The 23,507-nt window shown below is 44.7% G+C and overlaps 1 protein-coding gene across 1 annotated transcript in view; it reads right to left on the bottom strand.

Moving 5' to 3' along the window:
- ANTXR1 (ANTXR cell adhesion molecule 1) overlaps positions 1 to 23,507 on the bottom strand; it is a 232,490-nt gene that overhangs the window by 28,928 nt on the left and 180,055 nt on the right. The window contains exon 17 of the mRNA XM_053663393.1: positions 22,668 to 22,748. Within this exon, the coding sequence (XP_053519368.1) occupies positions 22,668 to 22,748 (81 nt within the window). The remainder of the gene's footprint in view (positions 1 to 22,667; positions 22,749 to 23,507) is intronic.

The following is a 23,507-nucleotide window of genomic DNA, read 5'->3' as shown; positions in this document are numbered from 1 at the left end:
TGTTTGAAAACTGCAGACTCTGATGATATCTAAGATTCCTTCTTGCTCTAAAAATTAAGTGGTTCTTAAAAATTGTGTGGAGGCGGGAGTGCTAAGGCAAGCTCTGCAAAACTCCAGCATTACTTCCCTCTCCCCTTTACCGCTTGATGTGCTCAGTCTCCCTGGCAAATCTCTAACCGCGTCTGCACTTGTAGGCCCACGATCTCCTCTTTCCTGAATGCTCCCTCCTAACGCCTCTCAGGTCCCCAACAACTATTCTTACTGTAAGTTCCTTGTGTCAAACTGCCTTCTGAAGTATAAATGAGTGGCAGCTTCCATTTACTAGCACAGACGAGTGCATTGTTAAAGAAGACGCAAACTGAGAGAGAAGATCTCTGATTGGTAGAGTTTTCAGCAGTGTGGCCAAGTGGAAAATTTTAGGAACGGAGGGAGAGATGTTGTGGGCCTGTGGAGCCTCTGTGATCTTGCCTAGAGAAACTGGCCTTTTGTGCTGGTTCATGAGTTCATTCAGAACCACTTTTTAAAGCGCCTACAATGAGCCAGGACTCCACTAGGCACTGGGGGTCAAATATTGAGTAAAAGTAATCTCAGTTCCAACTCCCATAAAGCTTAGAGTTTGGGGAGAGATGGCTACTTTACTTAAAAGTTAATTCACTAATTCAACAATTTTTTTGTTGAGTGCCAGGATATAGCAGTGAATAAGCCAGATGAAGTTCATGCCTCCTGGGCTTATATTTAAATGAGCACCAATTAAAAATCTGAGATGTGTGCAATGAATGTTAAAATGGGAGTTTTAGCTCTGACGGGGTGGTTCAGCTGGCTGGAGCATCATTTCTGTACACCAAGTGGTTGGTGGGTCCGATCCCTGGTCTGGGCACTCAGACCCACAAGCCCACAGTGGGACTGGGACAGCTGTGACAGGTAGGCCTGGACACGTGTCCTGTGGAGCAGATGGAGCCCTGCAGAAGGAGGTCCAGTGGGATCCTGTCCAAGGCCATCTGCTGGGGCAGAGGGACATCAGCAGCAAGAAGCTAGAGGTGAATGCTAGGCCCGGAGGTTGTGGAAACAGCCACAAACATTGGAAATAAGGAGACATTGCTCATGTCAAGGAAATGGCAGGAGGCAGGATCCAGAAGGAAGCTCCAAAGAATAGCTCAGGGGGATAAAGAGTCAGCATTAAATGTAGGCCAGGCCCACAGAGCATAAAGCCAGAGAAATGGTCCCAGCTCAAGCAGGGTCTACTGTTTCTCCTACCTCTGTTCACTGGTCCCTGCCAAGGAGGCATAACAAATAGGCTAATGTGTAGACGGGGAGGGGAGAAGAGCTAAGTGGAGGAAGAGAGGAGAGAAAGTGACACCGCTGCTTTTCACTGGGTCCAGCCCAGCTTTGAGAGGAGGGAGTATTTAACTGGATCAGGTTTGAGGTTTTAAATCATCCTACATGGGACTTCCTAACTACTGAATTTTAAGTGTGATTTTGATGGGGAACCTGCATATAACCCACGAGTGGGCTAGACAGTTTATGGGGCCTGACCAGTCAGTTTGTACCTGGTGGCAAGAGAAAAATCTCTCTCAATGAATAGAGTTTACAAGGGAAATTCAAGGGGGAAATTCAAACCAAAGGTTTATTTTGATTATGTTACAAGTCATCTTGTGCCACATACTAAGCACCAGAGCTCAGAAGAAGAGAAGCTGGTCTCCCTGAGCAGGGAACTCCAGCATCATTTTCTCTTCTCCTCGCAGACCTCGGGATGCTGCCCTGGACTCGGCTATTACAGATGCTCAGTTCCTCACCCACTTTCAGCTCTTTTTCTCCTATAGGGCTGGCTGTGACTTCGTGTGGAGACGGAGGTCACTCTGGCCTCAGTCCTGTTCAGGCTGAGCCCCCCACCTGACCATGGGTCCTCTGGGGGCTGGTGGAGGAACCAGAGGAGTGCGCCCACCTCTCCCCCACACAGTGCTCGGTGTACCCGCCCACGTCCCATGGCTGCTGGCACCTGGGGTGTCGTCATCCGTTTGAAACTTGTAAAAGTCAGAGGAGATGCTGACGGGAACCCAGCCCTCTTGGAATTCAGGCTCTTTCCATGAACCACATTTGAGAGACTGGTTTAGGTGTTGCCCTGCACTCTGAAATGGAATTTATGCACAAGCATGAAAGAAATACATCTGGGCATTTACTGGAGTATCCGAAATGGGGTCCGTGAACCTGCCAGGCTGTGCTCCATAGGATCAGCTTTACCAGGGGGGCACCCTGGCAGGGCCACTGGCCTTTGTAGGAGGTAACTGAGTCAGTGGAAGTGGACTGATATCTGACAAAGGGCCAGCTCTTTTGGAAGATATGTGTTTAATTAACCCTGTTGATAACACATGTCACTTTGTTTGGCATTTTTTAAATGTACAAGGAAAAAGAAAACCAGCCTGGCCCCTCCAGGGAAACAGGTCTGTTACCCGGGGGCCGTTTTTGTGCAAGTGGCCAGTGCTACAAGGATGTGGGGATGTTTCTTGTGTCTGCGTCTCAGGCAGTGGGCCACTGGCCTGGTACCGGGACCAGAGACTGCGCAGCCATGAGAAGCTGAGCTTACAACAATCTAGCTAGTGAACAAACGGGCCTAGTACGAATTTGAGGTTTCAGCCCCGGCTCACGCGACCCTGTGGGTTTTAGGCCCCTCTGGTATAAAAGGAAGGCTCTCCAACTTCAGTGGCTTAGTGTTATTTCATTGGTACTTTGTTATTTGTTTTATACTACAAAAACAGCAAAGAAATGGATACATATACTGTTTTCTTAATAGTGTAATTATTATAGTACTTATTCTTGTTACTAAACAAGCTTAGATTAAGGGGTCACAGTGGGTGCCCATTCTCAACCACGGCACCTCCGGTAAGACCTGATGACCCACCAGTGGGAACTGGCCTCCAGTAAAGTGGGCTGGCCCCCCGTTCACCTCAGTGGGTCATCTAAGGAGAACCTCATGCATCGTTTTCCACAAGGAAGTCAAAGTGCTTTCCCTGGGCTTTGCCACTCACTCGCATTCAAAGTACCATGTCTCGGATCCTGGGGAATTCTCTTTCCCTTGTTCACCTCCACACTCTCTCTTCTCCTTTCCCTCCTTCTTCCCACCCTCCTCCCCTGCCTCCTTCCTTGTGCTCTCTCCCTTTATCTCCTTCCTGCCTCTCCTATTCTTAAATACCTACCATATGTGAGGCATTCAGGACAGAAAGGGGTAGAAACCAGCTATGGAATTCTAAGTGACTGGGACAAGAAGCATGCGATGATGGTTCAGAGGCAGAGCATCTCCAAAGCTTCCAGAGAAGATAGGACTCAGGTTCAGTTACAGTGAGAGGAGAGGAAAGGCCAGGATAATTTGGGCCAGGGCATGGCGGGAGCGGAGGCCTAAAGGTGGGAATATGGAAGGTGCATTGACTGAAACAGTGTCTCAAAGGTCAGGCTGCTTTGTGCGAGACTCATGGAGAACCAGGCAGGGTCTGACTGCAGTGTGGCGGGAGAAATCCTGCTCAGCCCAGCATTTCCCAAAGTGTCTTTCGGAGACCATTAGTACCAAGTGATGCTCTATACAAGCAGATGAGTCATTTGCAAGTTTGGGAAATGCTTTATAATATATCCCCCTTTTGCAAAGGTCCATCAGCTTATTAAAGCCTCTTTGAAGCCCCAGAGAGAGAGAAAAAAATACCTGTTTAACATTGTCAAGTGTGGTATTTTCTAAATGTATGATGCTTAGTAACAGCTGTGGAATAAGTATTCTGCAAAACACCCCTTGTGTGGGCAGGCAGTGGGAGCGAGGGGAGGATTCAGAAGGGACACAGTTCACTGCTCTGAAGGAGTGAAAACTCCCTCTTGCCTGAGAGGTGGGTGTGGAGCTGTGTGCAGACGGGCCAAACACCTGCTCCGTGGTTGATCCCCCTCTGTTTTCCTGGGAAGAGACTGGCTGTGTTGGTAGGTGAAGCAGGGCGCGTTCTCATTCCTGAGCAGTGAGAGCATTTATTGCCCTTGGGTATTGACAGAGGCTCAATGCACAGGCCAGGAAAGTGTTTTCACTGGCTGGGGAAGGAGCTGTATACCCAAATGCATACACATGTACTTTTGCAGACTAAAAAACCCCTTTGGATCTTCTTTCCTCCCTCCTTTACTTTGTTTAGCCAAAGCCTTTGTTCATCCTCTAAGGAAAAGCATAAGTCAGGCCTCCTCTGTGCAGCCTTTTTGAACCAACCCTGGCCTCCAGCTTGCCCCTTCCCCCTACGATCTTCCTCTTCATCTTACTGGCAGCAGCAAACAAGCCCTTGATGACACACCGTCTGCTCTTCAGTACAATCTTCCCTCCCCATCCTCTTTGTTCTCTACTCGGGATTGCCTGCCCCTGGCTGTGCCCCAGGGCTCATGGTACATTACATGCAAATATGGGACATTACATTCTCCTGCTTTTCACAGCAAATGAATGTGCAACTGACTCATCTTCCTGCCAGCCCCAAAATGAGATAGAAAGAATAGTCATTTCACTTTTATTTCCACTGCAGTGATTCTGGAGTGTACAGAGGCTAGAAGCTTGTTATAGATGTCATCGATGTATTTCTAAAGGTCAGCCTGAACAATTGAGAGGCTAACAGCCAGGCACAGCAATGAATTAACAAAGCAAAACAATGGGGTGACAATGGATATCTGCCAGGTTTCATTCTGCCTTCTGGGCATTATTGAGCAGTCAGTTGAGGTGAATGTGGGTTGGACTTCCCCAGGGCAGAGTGTGCTGGGAAGGGCACTGTCTGAGGTGGGGAGTGGGGAGGTGAAAAGGTGAGGAGGTGGGGAGTGGGGAGATGAAAAGGTGAGGAGGTGGGGAGTGGGGAGGTGGACGGGGCTGGAGAGACAATCAGGTCAAAGAGGGCAAAGGCCTCCATTGGTGAGTCTCAAGAGCTCTATCTCCATAATCCTTCCAGAACCCATCTACCCCTCACCATTTCTGCTTTGTGCTCCTTAGCCACCGCCACACTCTTGCACCCAAGACTGTTCCAACACCCACCTCACTGATCTCCTGGCTTCCACTCTGGCCTCCCTACAAGTGATTCTTCCCACCTCATCAAGGACAGTCCTTGTAGAACATGCATTAGATTATATCTCTCCTTTAACCCCCCACTCCATGACACCTTCATGTTACACCAAGAGTAAAATGTACTCCCTGGGTGAAAGCCCTGCCTGCTGTGGCCCCTGCCTGTCTCTCTGGCCTCACCACCCTCCCATCTCCCACTTTGCTTGCCTGGCGCTGGCCTCTGACTCCCTCTGCTATGACAAGCTCTCTCTAGCTTGGTGGGTTTGCACTACCAGTTGTTTGTCCTCCACTCTTGATGTGGCCAGTTCTTTCTTGTCATTCAGATCTCACCTTCAATATCAACCTCTCCAAAGAGAGGGCTTCTGACCACATAGGCTAGTCATCCATTCTCTGTCCACCCCACCAGCCTATTATAATTCTGGGGATAGCACTTAATACTCGGGTGCTGGGAAGACGATAGCGCAAACTCATGAAAGAACCAGGGCCTGCTGGTCCACCAGGGCTGAGCACCACACATACATGTCTCGAAAGGATAAATGTGAGTTTTTCCACTAACCAGTGGTGAAGCCTAAACTCTTGAGTCCTCTGAAAAGAGAACTTTCCTTTTTGTAAAATGGGAATGAGAACACTTACATCAAAGGGTTATTGAAGGAAAAACAGTAAAAAATAATTGCAAATTATAAGATTATTGGCAAATACTAGTTATTATTATGGCTCAAGTCAAGCGAGTTACCTTTTTTTTTTTTGTAAAATGGGGATAATATATATTTTCTAGGAATTTTCAAAGACAGATAATCCAATAAATGTACAAAAACTTAGAACAAGAGTTTAAATCCATCAAGCCCTTCGTTTCCTGACAGTGGAGGGAAGAAGTGTAGAGAGACTTCTTTGCATGCTTATTAGCTAAAAAAATTAAAAGAAAAAGAAAATTGAAGCCCTTATGTACATACATGGTTTTTTATAACTTCATTCCTTTAATCATTTATGAGGGGGGACCCCTCAAAACCCTGATTTTATTGATTAAAAATGTGTATTCTTACACGTTTAAATTTCAGCCGCCTTCAGAGTCCTCTCCATTTGATGCAACACACCTGTTGAGACTTCTTTCCACTGCTCGGAACAGTGTTTGAACTCATCAGTTCTGATGCCTTTTAGTGCTTCTGCTATTTTTTGTTTCACCTCTTCCACATGGGCAAAACATTTCCCTTTGAGGACTTTTCCATTCGGGAAAACCAAGAAAAGTTGTTTGGGGAGAGATTAGGTGAATAGGGAGGGTGGGGCATGGGAGTCATGATGTTTTTGGTCAAAAACTTCTGAACGCTTAGCACCGTGTAGGCAGGTGGGCTCGTAAATCACCCACCTTAAAATGGGCAAAGATGTTGAGTCTTAAAAAAAAATTTACAGAAGCCAAACACAGCCTCTCATAACAACACCAGCTAGTAAACTGATATGGATGGGTTCCTAGAACACTCACCTAGCAGAGGAAGCCTGTACTACAAGGGGCCCGCCCTCCAGAAGATAATTCCACTTTTTTTGGTCCCCCCCTTGTATTCTCTTTAATTTACTAATCCATAAATTCTAAAGTCTGGCAGCCTTCACTCTGCAATGTACTCTTATTCTTTAAGTCTACTTAAAACCAGAATTTCATTTACCTTGTATTGTACTCTGAAATATTCTGCAAATACTTCCAATATGGTGCTAAGGATCTCACTATCTCAAAAGGCAGGCTTGTATATTTTAAATTGCTTATGGACTCAATCAAAATTCTTAACTTCCTATGTTCCTTTGCTTGCCATTTTGCTTCTCACTAGATATTGGTACCATAGTGACTCTGAGCATGGTTTTATATGTTGTGATTTCTAGAAATCTGGCAGAAAACATTACGTTTCAGTCTTAAGGCAGCTGCCAATCAATAACACAGCTTGAAATGCCAGCTAACACTTGAATACCAGCCCAAGGCTAGTGCGCACAGTAGGTACTTAACAACTGATTTCAACTGCCTGTTCTTTCACTGCAGCTCTTATGTTATAATGTCGGAATCTCTGACAAAAATGTTCTATTTTTCAAATCACAATATTCTCTCCTTTAAAAGAAATGATTCAGCCCTGGCTGGTGTGGCTCAGTGGATTGAGCACAGACTGTGAACCAAAGGGTCACCAGTTCGATTCCCAGTCTGGGCACATGCCTGGGCTGCAGGCCAGGGCCCCAGTTGGGGGGCCAGGTGGGAGGCAACCTCACACTAATGTTTCTCTCCTTTTTCTCCCTCCCTTCCCCTCTTTCTAAAAAAGAAAAAAAGAAAAGAAACAATTCAGCATGATGATCTTCCTAACGTGGGGAGAAGGGGAAGGGAATGGAGGCTAGAATCATTAGACTCTTGGAAAAGACTAATGGCCATAACAAAGTAGACAATAGACCATTAATAGATTTGTGTTACTAGATCGCAACCCAAAAGATATTGAGCAATATGATCAAATTTAATAGAATTTTGAAATCTGCTTGAGTCAACCAAGCAAGTTACATTTACGGGCTGGCTCTTGCTTCTGCTTCCTCCTCTCTTGAATTGTTTACAACTTAGCTGAGTCAACAAGAGTCATTTGACCTTCCTAGAGGCTTAGAAAACAATAAATTAACTATTATATATTAGGCTATTCTGATTGACTTGGGATTTCTGAAAGTGACTAGGTCCATGAATAAAGGTGGCACAGCTCCTTGGTGAACAAATTGTACTCAATTCCTGCAACCTTTCATGAAAGGAACTGGCCCCACCTCGCATGAATTCTGGGAGCTTCATGGATTTGGGGGAATAGACACTGAAACACTAGGTCACATCTTCTATCTCTGACTTAGTGCCTAGAAGATGGTTATCTTAGAGAAAAGAAAGCCGCTTAGCAGTCACCAGTAAACTGTGAGGCTGTGACAAGAGTGTATGGGTTCAGAGAAAGGAGCCCTCAATGCCCCTGAGCGGGAATCAGTACGCACACCATGGAGCGGTAAGGGCCCCACCCTGCAATAGTTTTCCGATTGTCTGATTAGCACAATTTTTTGGATGCTCAAAAATTATGGTTTTTTTCCTCTTCTGGAGCCACATTGTGTACGTAGGTGAAGAAAACAATAGCGTCGGCAGGAATAGAAAGGCAGTAAGTTAGCAGGGAAGGATGATGTTGATTCAACAAGATAAGTTGCCCTTTGGATGGAATTTATACTATAATTGGCACCCATTCCCTAGCTTTTAATAATCACCTCTAGCATGCAAGACTTCCAGCTAAGAACACAAAGTTTATGATAGAAATTGGCCTAGAAAGGCAAAGTCACAGCTGATCCAGCAGAAAACCAGAAAGGGCAGACAGAGACCCATAATTTCCAAAAATCCATAAAATACAAATGGTTGGAGGACTCAGGGCCTGAATGAAATGCTGTTGTCCCCCTTCTCACCAGTGTCTTCCAGGCTAGTCCTCCAGACAGCGTGGTCCAACAGAAAAATGACCACTTGGGTGATTTTCAGTTTTCTAGTAGCCGCATTGGTAGATGTGGAAAGAAACCAGTGAAATGAATTTTAATATACTTAATTTAACCCAACATATCCCAAATATTATCACTTCAACATGTAACTAATGTAAAAATTATTAAAGAAATATTTTACTTTTTGTTTCGTACTACGTTTTTGAAAATCCACGTTTATGTTACGCTTACAGCAGGAGCCATTTCTAACCAGCTACTGTGCAAGTGCGCAAGACTCCCATGTAGCTAGTGGCTGCCTTGTGGGAAGGTATAGTCTTGACTTTGGAGGTGTTTGAGACCTAGACATATCATCTTTTGTTGGTTGTGGAGTAAAAAGGGGGTGGCCACAAGTGACTTTTAAACATGGGACTCCCTCTGTACTCCTGCTACGCTGCCTAGTGTTTGTTATCCTACACAGCGGGGAAAGCTCTGGCTGACTCTTCTATTGGCCTCTGAAGAACCTAAATGAGAATTCTTTTAGGACTTTAATTTAAATTCCTGTCATGAAAATACTTCTATCTTCTGACCTCATGGACTTTCAAAGACATGCAAAACTATTTGAAACTGTACATTTATCTCTTATCTATCTATCTATCTATCTATCTATCTATCTATCTATCTATTTTCTGGAAGTGATAGGAAGATTACTCATTTAAAATCAAATCGTGATGTTTTGATTGGGCAAGGTGAGCAGAAAGTAAGAACAGAGGGTGGAACCCTCTTCTCTTATCTTGCTGTTTCTGGGGAAGATTAATGAGAAGCTGCATTTCTTCAGGGAGGAACAGTTTGTTCCACGGTTTATGAAGCTAGAAAATTTCAATGATCAAATTGTTGCCATTAAAAAAAAGTCAACCTTGAAAATGGAATTGAACTGAATAGCTCATCAATGGAGAGTGGGAATATTATTAGAGAGTAAATTTACCCCCAAATTATTGTTCTCCTTTGACATGTAAATATATTAGTCTGGGACATGTTGAGTGTGGATTGGGTGAGTTTTATAAAGGGCAGGTGTCAGAGCCTGGCTGTGGATGACACTCAAGGGTAGAACACTCATTCCAGCGTTAGAGTCTCAGCCATGTGAAGGCACAGCAAAGCTACCAGATGAAACTGGAGTTTTCAGACGGGCAGGTGAAATCTGGAAGTGTCCATCCATATGGCTTATGAGTGGTCTAGTGTGTGATGTAGGCACGCGGTTGCTGGCTTGATGGTAGTTATTCATCGGGTCCAGTTTTTGCTGGGATACTCTCTGTTTTGATCCATTAGCAAGCATATTTGCAACATCAGGCCATCAGCAGGGGGCCTAGTGAAGAACAAGCTAGTGCAGCTGATGGGGTGCAGTGGGGGCCATGGGCTATGCGGAGTTCTCATGCACAATATTCCTCGTTTGGAGGGGTGCTCACTGTATACAAAAGCACACGTTGCCGCGGCCATATCTGGAGGACCACACGGCATCTTGTAGGCCTACAGATGTGGTAGGGCCTTGAGACAACGGCCACATGAACTCTGGTAAGCTTACTCCCACCACCAAGGGGAAAAATGCTCACTATCTTCACTCTCCTTTCTACTCTCTCTACCTCTGTGCCTAAGAAACCCAGTTTTACTTGTTCAAAAACGACTTCCCTTGCTAGCAGGACAAAGAAGGGGAACACTGTCTGTTTTACAGAGCCATAAGGATGATTCCACAGTGGACCTTCCAGTGGGCCCACTTTTATTAGTTATACCACTAAGGGGAATGGATGTCTGTAATGATGTACAGTTTTCCAGGCTGTGACATTTCAGAGTTCCCCATTACAAATCACCTTTAGTGAGCAGTAGAGACTATGGAAAAGCTTACACAACATTTACTCCCTTTTGGAACTTGCATTCAAGTCAGAGCCACAGAGTCCTTGAAAAGTAGCTATGTCATGGTGGAGGCCAGTGCCTGGGTGCCAGCTGCCAGGGCCATGCCATTCAAGGGGGCAACCCAGTCCAGATGTTGGAGGAAAGAGAGGATGCAAGGAGGTGCTGAAGGCTAGGAGTGAATACGCCCAAAGCTAACTCTGCCGTCTCTGTGGATTCGGAGCACTTTGTTCTTGATGGTATTAGCCAAAAAGAAAAGATGGAAAAACACTAAAATATTACACAGACATCATAAGGATGAATTTGTAAAGTGAAACTGGTAAAGTCTTAGAGGGTTGTTTTTCTGTTAAGCTTTCTACTTTCAAACAAATTTGAAATGATCAAAGTTAATAAATGGCAAAGATAAAAAGTATAAAGAGCAAGTGTAATAAAAGGTTAGTGCTTTAATAACCCTGAATCAGCCTTATTTTACCTAGAGAGGCCCCTAGAAGACTTTGAGAACTCTCTCTCTTTATTAAAAGGCAGAAGGTTCATTGAGACATTTTTGTCTGCTACTAACGTGCAGTTGTCTATGAAGGGAACATTATGTTGTAAAAGTTCACAAGCAGCTGTGACCACTGAGGGGTTGCAGCAAAAGTAATAATCCCTTGAAACAAGGAAACAAATTAAGCCATGTCTTCAGTTCTGTAAGTGAAAACAGTGCTAAACTTGGTGGCAGTAGCTGTAAGCACAGGAAATAGGAAGGGCTGGACAGTGAGCAGGGATTAGGGGAGGGCCTTGGAGGACACAGGACTTCAGCTGCGTACAGGAGGATAAAGGAGGTGAGTAGACTGAAGGTTGGAGAGGGCAAAGCCAGAAGGTGGGGTGTGGGTGCTTTTTCCTCCCTCTCTCCACTGTCAGCCTGGGCCTCCTCCCTCACTTTCTTCTCACCTGGGCCTTCACACCTGTGATTCCTTCCAAACAGAAGGCCTTTCCTTCACTTCACCCCGAGAGCTCATCCTTGAGGTCTCAGCCAAATGGTCTCTTCTTTCTGGAAGTCTTCCCTGATCCCCTAGTCTCAGTTAAATCTTGCTTGATGCTCCCATGGAAACCCACACTCCTCCCTCATACCACTCACCACATCGAGCTGCAATTTAGTGTTTCTTTGAGTGCTCAAATGTGTGTGCCCACAAGGGAGGGATCTTGCTTTATTCTTGTTAACCCCCTCGACTGCCTGCCTAACTGGGTGCCTGCTAGTAAGAGCTCAAGGCCTATTTTTTGAAAGAGAGGATGTACCCTGTCCTAGACACAGTGTTGGCAGTTAAGGGGAAGGCAGGGAAAGGTAGAATCAGGGAGGTAAAAAAAACGCACGAGGTAGTTTGAGAACACAGTACACTGTGCAAGAAGCCAGGCCAGAGTTGGGAGGCCACTGGTGGAGATGTTGTTTTGTGCAGGGTATAAAAATATAAAGGCGTTGGGATGTGCAAGAAGGTAGGGATAGAAATGGAGGTGGTTGGGTGGCAGGGACGAGCTCTGTGCTCCAAAGGTGGGTGTTGTCCTAACTTCTCCACCAGAGATCAAGCCCAATCACAATTTCCACTCTCTTCTGGCCTGGAGTGAGGACTCAAGACAGACATTGTAGGATTGTGGGTTCTGGTCCTGCCATTTCCATTAATTCCCTTCGTGACCTTGAATGGAGAAGGGACTTTATTATTTGAGCATCATCTTCCCAATGTGCAAACAGGGTATGAGGTAGTGATGGGGAGCAAAGGAGAAAATGTACTAGGAAGTTCTGCAAGTTTCTCTATCTCCTTTCCAGACCTCAATTTCCTTACCTCAAAAATGAAGGGGCTGGGATTACGTGGAATTCCCAATCCATTCCTGATACTGAGGGTCAGGTTGAGGTGGGATGGATTTGGGTATGGATGGCCAGTCTATAGCAGACTGGCCCTTCTCCACACTGTGAGTTCTGGAGGGCTATCTCTTAGGTTAGATTTCACTATCAATGACTCGACAGAACTCTTGCAGGCCAAAACACAACTTCCCCCCAGCCTGGGGAGAGATGACTCTCAGCTGAGGGCTATCGCAGAGTCATAGACTGTCCCTAGAGATCACCTTTCCCAATGCCCTCAGCTGCAGGAACAGGACTGCTGCAGACACAGGCCAGACATAGACATCACGTTTGAATAAGTAGCAAACTTCCTAAAATGTTATGCAGTTGGGTGAAATTTTGACCCTAGGACCAAGTCCTACCTCCCTCAATCTTGATTCTGTTTGGAAGGAAAAAATGAGGTCAGAAAATTTGAACAGGGGTGTCTTTATTACCCAGCCCTGTCTCATTCAGCCTCTGTATACCTCCCCTGTTTGCTGTCTGCAGCTTGATACCAGGACTTGACCTTCTGTTGCTGCAGCTGTTTGAGAGATGAGGCAATTTTAAGGTGAAAGTCCTAAAAGAGGCTATAAAATGATGATGATGATGATGGGTGTGTGCAAACGTATGCATGTGGGAAAAGGGAGTTTAGAAGATTGGAAGAGAGAAAGAGAGAGAGAGCCTTCAATCACATCAGTTGCTCCCACATTTATTTATTTGGAGACATCCCACTGGGGGGGAAAGAAGTTGGTGCAAGAAAAAAATCTCAAGGTGGTATATTTTGTATCATCAACTTTAGATTTGGCTTCTCTGAAGCAAGTTAACTTGGCAGGTTTTGCATACAGTTTGGTTTTTGCTGTGGACAGAGGGTGCCTTGAACTTTTTATTTTTCAAATTCAGGAAAGAAAGCCAAGAATGCTAAGTACTCATCTCCCTCTCCAATGAGACAGTGGAGGAAAGATTTCCAAGGGTGAGAACTGAGTAAATCCTACTGGGAATTCAAACATCCAAGGAGGGTGCTATGCCAAAATAAATCACACCCTCTAGGAACATTTCCTATAATTTGCTTTTCCCCACCTTTTTAAAAAATGACCTACTCTTACAAAAGTTTATTAAGGGTCAGGAGTCAGTGGCCAGCAAATTGAACTTTCTCTTCAGAGTTGTTGGGGACTTACAATGTGGTGTCAGATACTGATAGACATTTTGAAGTTCTTTGTTTCTTTAATGTAAAAAGACAATTCAAAGCTTATTGTCTATTGTGCAAGAAAAGATTGATTTTCACATGAAGACTGGAATTTGTAGATACTTGATTCTTTTAGTCACCACTGACTTAAACATGAGACTAATTTTGAAAATTTTTTCTGTACATATTAAGATATACCTAAACTATGAAATCAGTTGCAATGTTCTGGGGGAAGAAGGGAAAAAACAAATCCCATCTGTTTGAATTATTTATAGGATTCTCATTTTATTTAATGTTGATAACCCCTAAGAAAGTAGGGATTATGAGATCACTTTTATGCATGAGGAAGTTAAAGCTCAGTGAGGCTGGTTAATGTAACTGAAGTCACAGGCAGGGATTTGACTTTAACTGGGACTTAACTTGGGTCCTTGGATGCTAAGACAATTGCTCCCTTTCTTCACGTCATGCCACATGGAGATAGTGCCACTTTCATCTATGTCTTACCATGCCCCGCATTGCCATTTAAGTTCCAGCCTGATCCGTGCTTGGACCTTTGCAATATCTGACTAACTAGTTACCAACACATTAGATGCATTGTTTCTGACCTTTGGTAGGATGCTTTAATCTAGTTGTTTTGCAAGACATTTGTGGCCACATTTTATACATGAATTAAAAACAACTAAAAACTCTTATTAATATCTAGTCAAACCAGAGCTTTGTAAGACTTTTGAGAAACTTTGTGTTGCATTAAATTTCTTAACATGATATATAATTTGGCACTATAACATTTGTGCTAGATGAAGATTAGCTCACAGTGGTTGTAGAATTATCAACAAGTCCCATCTTTTTAGTCCAGCCATCAAGGTGGTGAATTCTCATCCACGTTCACCTCCCAGCCTTATGGGGCACTCTGACTCCCTCCACTCCGGCCTGAGAGGCCTCTTCATTGCTCTGCAGGTTGGCCACAGGCACTCAGGGGCTGCATCCTGATTAAGGAGACCCGCTCCCTTGGCTCTTCTATGTTCTGCCTATTCAACCAAATCCCAACTTTCCTCCAAAGTTCAATTCAAGTTCTACTGGTACCTGAGGAGGTCTCCTGTCAACCTCAGCTATCTTTCCTCTGTTGCTCTCCTTTCCTTCAGCTCTCTCTCTTGCTCTGCTCAGGGAGCTAACTTGATCGTCATCCATTCTGTCTCCTCAACCAGCAGTCCAATTCTTTGATGTCAGGACCACGTCTCATGCTTGTCTGTCTTTTCCACAGAGCCCTTCCCAGCACCTCAGCGACCACTGCCTGGTAATGGATGTACTTAGTGAAAGGAGTGAACATGTCCTGTGCTGGGATTTGCTCTGTTTACTTTCAACATTCAGTGTGGTCAGAACAGAGGAGTTTACTAGAGATTCAATGAAGGAAAACAGAAATCCAGAGTTTCAAACACAGGTTTCTCTGTGAAAAGGAAATGATGATAACAACTAGAACCTAGAGGAATTTCCTATGGAATGTCAACCAATTTTATGCATTCTGGATACACAAATGATCGATTTTTCACCAAGCCGTGTGGGTGTACTGGTACTGAGGTCAGGTGTATGTGCGGTTTTACGACACAGTTCAAATGCAAATGTTCATTTCTTGACAGAGACACTCACATCTGCTTTAAAATCTCCAATATTCAGGCAGGAATGTCATGGGTAGGAAAGGTCATTATTTCTACTCTGTCACTGAGAAATAAATCCACAGCAGTATATTCAAGGGACCTGATAGGGGGTTCTCTTGGAGGTAGAATTTTCAAGTGAATTGCTTGTAATATTGCATCCTGAATTACCCACATTTCTTGCATAAAACTGAGACACCTACCTAAAACTAAAGAAAATGCTGTCAGAGAGGATTCTGGGGGTGTGGCTGGTTTCCTCCTCATACTCTCTCCTTAGCAGCTGCCCCACATCTGCCCCACTCCACTATCCTCATCACAGCAGCTTTGAAATAGGTTCTTCAGCTTCCTGCCCTCCCTCTTTTACCCATACCTGATAGCCCACCACGTCACTGAGAAGGAGTTGTACTTCCCGCTGTCTAGGACCTCTTAGCCCTTCTCCTCAGGGCTCCTGCTCTCCATCAGTGAGCACTTCTCCCCCACCTCTTCTTTGCCTCCATCATGAGCACTTAATCATGCTCAAGTCCCCATTTTCATAAACCAAAGAGCCCTTTTTCAATGCCATCACCTCCTATTTTCTATTAAGCTTCTCTCCTGCCCCTATCACTCCCCTGAACATCAGTCACCAAGGTTACCATGACCTTCTAATGACTAGTCTAATTAGAGGACTGGTGTCAGTTTGCATCTAAGTTTTCCATCACTGTTGACCCCACCCTCCTCCGTGATGTATCAGCCTCTCTTGGCTTCCACAACTCCAGACTCTCCTGTCACATCTTTTCTAGCTCTGACTGTTCCTCCTAACTTTCCTTCATGTCCCCCTTTTTCTTTCCCCACCCAGACTTAAAGGGTTTGTGTTTGTATAACCATGTGCAGTTAGTATGATGCTAGACCCTCTCTCCTTTTCCAGGTCATACATTGAACTCTAGAATCCAAAATGAAGTCCTATTCTAATTGGTGTCCCTGGTGCCCTGTCCAGTGATGGGCTCTTAGTGAGAGCACAATGAATGTTTGGTGAAAGACTGAGGAAAGGCAGCCAGGGTGAAAGGGAGGTGGAAGGGGGTAATGCAGGGAATGTGAAGGAGGGAGAAAAGAGAGAGAAATGCAGGGCGCTTTTCCTGAGTCTGTTTATGTGACAGGAGGCTCATCTGCTTTCGAAGGACCAAGCGGAGGACGCCCTCTCCCCCTGGAGGTAACTTGCCCCAGATCATTCTCACTTCTGCAACAGTAGGAGGACTTGGTACCCATGTGATGGAAGTTTCCTTATTGGTAACAGCTGCACAACAGCAGCCCCGGGGATAGAGCTGTGGGAAGGGATTTCACAACCTCTGTGCTTCAGATGGGTTTCAAACATTGTTTATGTACATTTATGTGTGTGTTTCCTGGGCCTCTTCTGATTTTAGGAGGCCCAGCCTTGCAAAACAGGCTCAGTGTGCCTTAGCATTTTGTTTGTGCTGATAGCAATGGAATGTACCAGCCTCCTGATGCCAGATCTCAGAGAAAGAAAGCAGCTGAAAACAAAGAAGACAGCCAACACCAGTGGCTTTCTCCTAGAGCTGGTGGTGGGAGGTGGGGTTTGAATAGGGGTAAAAATGACTGGAGAGGGTTTGGACTGGTCTGTACGTTGACTGAATTATATCGAAAAAGACATATGAGGCAGAATTCTGTGTTCTTTTTCCCATCCTCTTTACCCAAGGAGTAGTAATAGTACAGAAGCCAGAAGCTATGTTAACCACCTTCTTGATAGGAAAGGGACTTGAAAGTACATGAAGATTGTAATTGTCCATTTCCCTTATGCCTATGAGACAGGCGTAGGCTTTCTAAAGATTATGGGGAGTTGTCTTTGAATTGTTTCCTGAAAGAGAAGGTGCTGTTCTGGATAAAAAAATAAGGAATTGGACCAGATCGCTGATTCTCAACCTGGCTGCCCATTAGAATCACCTGGGGTTTCAAAACTGTACTGCCAGATGTCATCCCAGACAAATTAGATTGAGCCTTTGGGGCGGGGCCTTGGCGCCCAGGTTTTAAAGCTCCCCAGGTTGAAAACCACTGGATTCCATGAAATTCCGTGGGGTGTGAAGTTCCCTTATATCTCTGTGTTTGAAATCAGTAATCCAGCAACAGAGCTCTTTGCAGTTGGGAAGGATTTCTTTGCAACTGATTGGGGCTTAACATTGACATTGAAGCTAGGCTAGTTAAGCCCCTGCTGATTGTGTCAGCAGGTGTTGTATGGAAAAATATGGGAAACTGGTGGATGGGTGGTCAAACAGGTATAGAAATGTTGACTTAGAATCCAAAGCTCTCAGGTCTAGAGGAACCTTGAAACCATCAGTTTCATTTATCTCTCTGGTCCTCAAAGTGGGGTCCCTAGAGCAGCAGCATCACATAGCCGGGGAGCATGTTCAAGATGTTCATTCCCAGGCCCCACCCCAAAGCCACTGAATCAGAAACTCTGGCAGTGAGGTGCAGCAATCTGTGTTCTAACAAACCTTCTAGGCTATTCTGTGCTCAAGTTTGAGAACCACTGAACTGCTCTAGGAATCCTCTACGATGTCTTGGGCATGTGGTTTAACTGTTTTTTTCTCTGCCGGGTAACAAGGGGCTCAGTCATGTCTGGGGCAGCCCATTCTGTTTTTGAAACTCTTGTCCTTCAATTCTGTAAGACGAAATCTGCTTCACTGTAACTTCTACCTGTGGCGCTAGTGCTGTCCTTTGGATGACCCAGAGTAAATCCAAGTCACACTCCATACTTGAAAGACATTCAGATAATTTAATATAACAGATGGCTGATAGCTCCCAAAGGCACTTTCCCCAGATCTACAATAAAGTACCTAGGGAGATACAGAAAAGGTGCCAACTCACATTAGCGCTCAAAACTAAGTCAGAGGGAGTAGAAACAGTGGAAGAAAATTTTCGTGAAGATTTATGTTCTCTTGGTGTAGGGAAAACAGTGCTCAGTTCGACACCCAAGGCAGACATTACAAAGATTTATAGATTTGACTATGAAATTATAGATAACTTCAACATATTTCTTAAAAAGCTAAAAGGTAAATGACAGCCAGGGAAAAACTGTGACTCTATACATAACGTTAGACTTTAAATGTCAAAAGGTAAGGACCGTGTACTTAGTGCACAGCGCAATGTCTGACACATAACAGGCACTCGAAACACTAATGCACAAAGATGGTTGAGCAAATGGACATGTGAAAGCAATTCTAGGATTGAAAAAAGGGCCAAGGGCATGTATATAAAATTGACAGAGAAAAAAATCTTTAAAAAATTGTTCCACATCAATAAAATTAGGTGGTTAGCATCTGTCAAATAGCTAACTTTAATAATATCGGGGAACATCTGTGGAGATGGGCTTTTGTAGAGGCGGACATAGGGCTACCCCACACACTGGCTCAGGGGGCAGTTTGGCGACATGTGTCAAAGCTTCACAGTTTTGTGTGCTGTTATGTTTTAGAAATTTATTCTAAGGAAACATACATAATCATGCATACTAATTTGATAATGAGGATATGAATTTATGCTTCATTTATAACAATAAACATTTAGAAATAAATGTCCAAAAGGAGAACACAGGTAGAAATATTTTGTCGCAGATAGACAATAGCATATGACATAGTCATTAAAATGATATTATACCAAGATATGTGGTGACATGGAAAGATTATTCCTTGAAAATGGTTAAGTGATTCTTTTAAAAGTTTGCAAGATGGAACATATAATGTGATGACTGAGACGTGACTAAGTTAAAATGCACTGAGGGTGCTTTTAAGACTTCCTTAGATGAAAATTCTGAATCCCTTCCATATTTGCCCTTGAAAAGTGAGCCAATCTTCTAAACTCGAAGAGTGTCCCAGGGGTGCAGGAAGTCTTGGGGACCATCCTGGAAAATGCTCATGGGACACAGGTCCTAATCTCCACAGTCTGCTTGGCGTCTGAACGCTCACTGCTGGGGCAGTGCCCCCGTACAGTGCGGGTCTGGACAGCAACTCCACACTTGCAGGGAACAATGAACAACATTGCCAAGGTGATGGTTTACTAGATAGAGTAAAGGCATTTCCAGCAGAGAAACTAGAATGTGAAAAGGCACAGAGACTCGAAGGCTTCTGGCCTGCTCAGGGAATGGTGAGCAATTCCAGGCGGTCAGGGCCGATGCGGAGTGGTGAGAGAACCCGAGGTGAGCTGCAGATGGAATGGAAAAGGAGCCTTTCTAAATCAAGCTGAGGATTCTGCGCTTTTTCCTTGTCTTTGCAAATCTGAAGCCTTGGAATGGCATATCGAGATCTGTGTTTTAGAAAGTGCACAGCAGAGCCTACACACTGGAAACGTACATGTGGGAGGATGGTTTAAGCAAAGGATACCATATTCTCAGCGAACTCTTTGAATTTTAGGATCAGCTGTGTCGCCAGTTTGCTACTTAAGTGGTTTCTTCTGGCACCTTCTGGTTTATGTTGGCCCAGGACTTCCTGGTGGGCTCTAAGGAAAAGCAGGACGTGAGCCTGCCCCAGGCAGAAAGCACTCAGGTCTCCTGCTGTCGTCCCATTTGTGTTCTCCCTGACCTGGGGCTTGGGCAGCTCTGAGAGGCAGCAGGCCTCCCAGGGGAGGGTGTGGCTGTGGGCTCAGGCCTCCTCCAACCACCTGCTCTGCAGTGGGGCCTGCAGGTGCTCAGCCCTTTCAGCAGCCTCCAAAGCACCACTGGTGAGACTGAGTCTGAGTCTGTAGAGTCGGAGTGGGTTAACTGGGGGAAGGATGAGGCAGACAGGACCTGAGAAGGAAGAATTGCCAGGTTTCTGTCCCATTTATGTGCATTTGAAAGAAATCAGAATGGACTGAAAATGTAATTAGGTGATTTTTGTTTTTGTTTTTGTTTCTTTTTCCCCCAAAAATCCAGAACCTATGACTCATGTTCATGAGGACATGCCTGGATGTAGTCATTTTGAGTTTATGGAAAATGTGGTCAGCCCCATAAATCAGTGCTGAGGAATTCTTAAGAGTCATCACCGTGTAAGTAGGTTTGTTGAAAGTCTGTTACGGTAATGCAAAACAAAACAGAAGAAGCATATAGACAAAGACACAATAAGATGCTCCCTTCCCTGGAATTCTCTTCTGAATTGCCACAAGGCAGCTTTGAGTTCTTGTTCCTAAGTGATCTGTGACCTTTCTTGTGTAACTCTGTGTGTGCAATAAGATTTTTGTGGCTGTCATCATGACCACATGGACACAATTCTCTGCATCTATTTCTCCCATGTGTCGTAGAATTTAATAAAGGAAGCCTTTCTGAAAGTAGGTGGCAACCATAATTTGTGACAGACCTGAGTAAACTGTGTCCTAAGTCTAAGACCTCCTGGACTTCAAACCTACTATTATTTGTGATTGGAGAATAAAAATTCAAGGCGGTGTTGTGTTTCTCAAAAGCATACAGAACATCTTCAGAAGTAGTAAAGGAGAGACTCAATTTAGATGTTATTTATTAGAGGGAATTCTATGTTTTCATTTCATTGTTGCCAGATTTATTCAATCAGCTTTTTGCCCTCAGTTGGTTCTTATGTCTTACATATGATCATATTTCTTTCTATCCCCCCTCTTTCCAAACCCTTCCTACTTCTCAGGTTGACCTAGTTTATGAATTTCTTTCAGCCAAACTGGTCAGTGGAGAATGAAATGTTAACAGATTTGGTGGAAATGTTTTTCAGTTGCTCTGAAATGGGCTTGCATACTAGACTAGAATGTTCTGTCACAAAAAAATAGTACTTCTGACCCTGACTGAGGTAGCTTACTGGTTTTTTTTTCTTAATCTGTTAGATGAATCTCATACATGCTGGAGAAAATTTAATTTTCCACAGAAACCAGATACATAATTTATAAGGCCAAATACCACCCTGGGTATAAAGTTTATGGCATAGGCTCAGTTCTCTTAACTGTAGAGTTCATACTTTAACATTTGCTATTGCAGCCCTGGCTGGTGTGGCTCAGTGGACTGAGTGCCGGCCTGTGAACCAAAGGGTCTCTGGTTCAATTCCCAGTCTAGGGCACATGCCTGGGTTGCAGGCCAGGTCCCCAGTGGGGGCCACGTGAGAGGGCAACCAGACACTGATGTTTCTCTTCCTCTTTTTCCCTCCCTTCCCCTCTCTCTAAAAATAAATAAATAAAATCTTAAAAAATAAAATAAAATTTGCTATAGCAATGTCTTCTTGTTGACTTTCATAGACAAAAATCCAAATCCAAATGTCATAAGGGCCACTGTGGCCCAGCATTTCTATGACCTGGTTTGTTACATGTTATGATGGCTTTGTGTCCCTGCCACAACCTGGATCAGGAACAGCTAATTGGCCAGCAGCTTGCACAAACAACGACACTTGAGAGCAAACCTCAGCCACAAACCTTCCATTGTTACCATGTGTGAAGGAGAGGGCCTGTCTATAACAGGCTCTGCTTTTCTATTTTATTAGCTGTGTCATGTTGAGGAGCAGGTATGGCTGAGCTATGGGCATATTCGATGCACGCTGGTTGCAGTGTGGTTTGGATTTTTGCATCATTGCTCCGCAGACAGTGGAAAAGCACAAAACAAATACCTTCCATGGACTGAGCATGACTATGTGCTCAGTGCTGGCCAAATACTTTGTAACATTACCTTCTCCAACCAGTCACGCTATGAAGTAGTTATTATCATCTGCTTTAGAAAGATCAAATTCAGAGAGGTTAACTGACTTGCCAAGAGTTAACTTCCAGCCAGGAAGGAAGTGAGATTCTGGTCCCACTCTGCCTGATTTGAAGGGAGTTCTGAATTAGACACCTTCATTCTGCTTTTGGGTGAATGTGCCTGATTTCTTGAGAAGCAGAGGGAAGGTGAGGGTTGCTGGTAGTTGGGGGAGAGGATGGTTCCAAGCTTTGCTCCGTTAAATGTACGGAGGAGAGACTTGTTTTTATGAGAAGATGAGCAATGCTGTGACTTCAGCAGAACCAAGGCTGCTTCCAGTGTTGACGCTATCTGAATAGAACAAGTGATTCAGCCCCTCAGTTTCCTCATTTACAGAATGAAGACAAGGGCAGATGGCTTCTCAGGTTTCTGCTGGCTCCTCTCTTCCTAAATCCTCTCTTTTGGAGATGCTCCAAGCTTGGCCCAGACAGTTTTGAGTCAAATCTTACCAGGGTAGAAGGTCTTCTTGTGATTTTGGACCATTTGGGCCCAGCACCTGCTGGAAGACGGTGGGAGTTTTCTGTGGCCCCTCTTTCCTCGCCCTGTCGTGTGGCTCTGGCCTCCTGTTTGTCACCACTGCCCAGAGTGGTGGGGAGCAGCAGGCCTCTCTCCTGGGGCAGCCCCAAGTGAGAACCCGCCTGTCTTTATTGACTCACCATACCTGTTCATTAAGTTCAGGTCCCAGGAAGCTAGACCCAACCTATTTCTGTCAGAATTCTTTTCAGAAAAGCAAGTCAAAACTCAATGTTCCGCAAAACACAGGATTTTGAAAACTACCATCTTATTTGTCACTGTATGACATAACAGCTGGATTTGTTTACTTAGAGTTATTCTAGCTCTACAGAGACAGGGAGACAGAAAAAGACCGTGTGTGTGACACCATTACTGAATCCTACCGTGTCTCCCGGCTGTGGACGCATCACGGACACGCGATCATATCCTTTCCTTAGCAGGACCCACAAGGCATCGAGTTTTCCCTGAAAAAAAAAATGCACCAAGATTACATGTAGCCAGCATAGACCTGTATGCATTTCCATGCTTCTTCGATCGTGTGAACAATGCAGCGCCAGCCATGTGGTTGTGACTGGGTCAGTGACTCTCTCGTCCCTAAGTTCAGAAATGCAGAAGAGACACCAAACTGAGGACCCTGATGCTTCAGTGCAGCCCCAAGTTCACAAACACAGAGATGTTCATTCAGGCCATTGGCTTTTGTTCTTGCCACATTTCTGGGCATATCCTAACACAAGTGTATCTTTTCAATTTTCACTATCTTCAACTTTCATTAAAGTTGCCCCCCTGCTGCCAACTTCATGCCCAGAGTTTGCAAATGAAAGCAATGGAGACAGATCCAGTGAAATTACTAAACAGAAGTGTCTAGCAGGCAAGACCAATGAAAGGCCCCTGGGGTGCAGATACCTGGCTGTCCCCTAGGCTCACTCTGCAGCTATGACTTGCTCAGGAACCCAAGAATTGAGGGACATATTACCAAAAACCACAGATTATCCAATTCACAACTTCTCTGGAGTTGCAGGTAACCGACTGCAGGTATCTGAGAAGAGTGCCTTCCCAGTATACAATGAAGGCTGTCTCATGCCTCTGGCCATTCTAGTGCCCTAGGCCTGCTGAATGAAGGCTGGTTCCTGCCATTGCAAATATTAAATGAAAAAAGACATTTATTTGGCTTTGTTCTTAGTATTACCCCTGGTTGGTGACTCCATCACCAAGGCAGAAGTCCC

This window comes from Artibeus jamaicensis, unplaced genomic scaffold (genome assembly GCF_021234435.1).
Source record: "Artibeus jamaicensis isolate MK-2021 breed Jamaican fruit bat unplaced genomic scaffold, CSHL_Jam_final contig_3174, whole genome shotgun sequence".
NCBI classification, from domain to species: Eukaryota; Metazoa; Chordata; class Mammalia; order Chiroptera; family Phyllostomidae; genus Artibeus; species Artibeus jamaicensis.
This window is presented reverse-complemented; position numbering and strand designations above follow the sequence as displayed.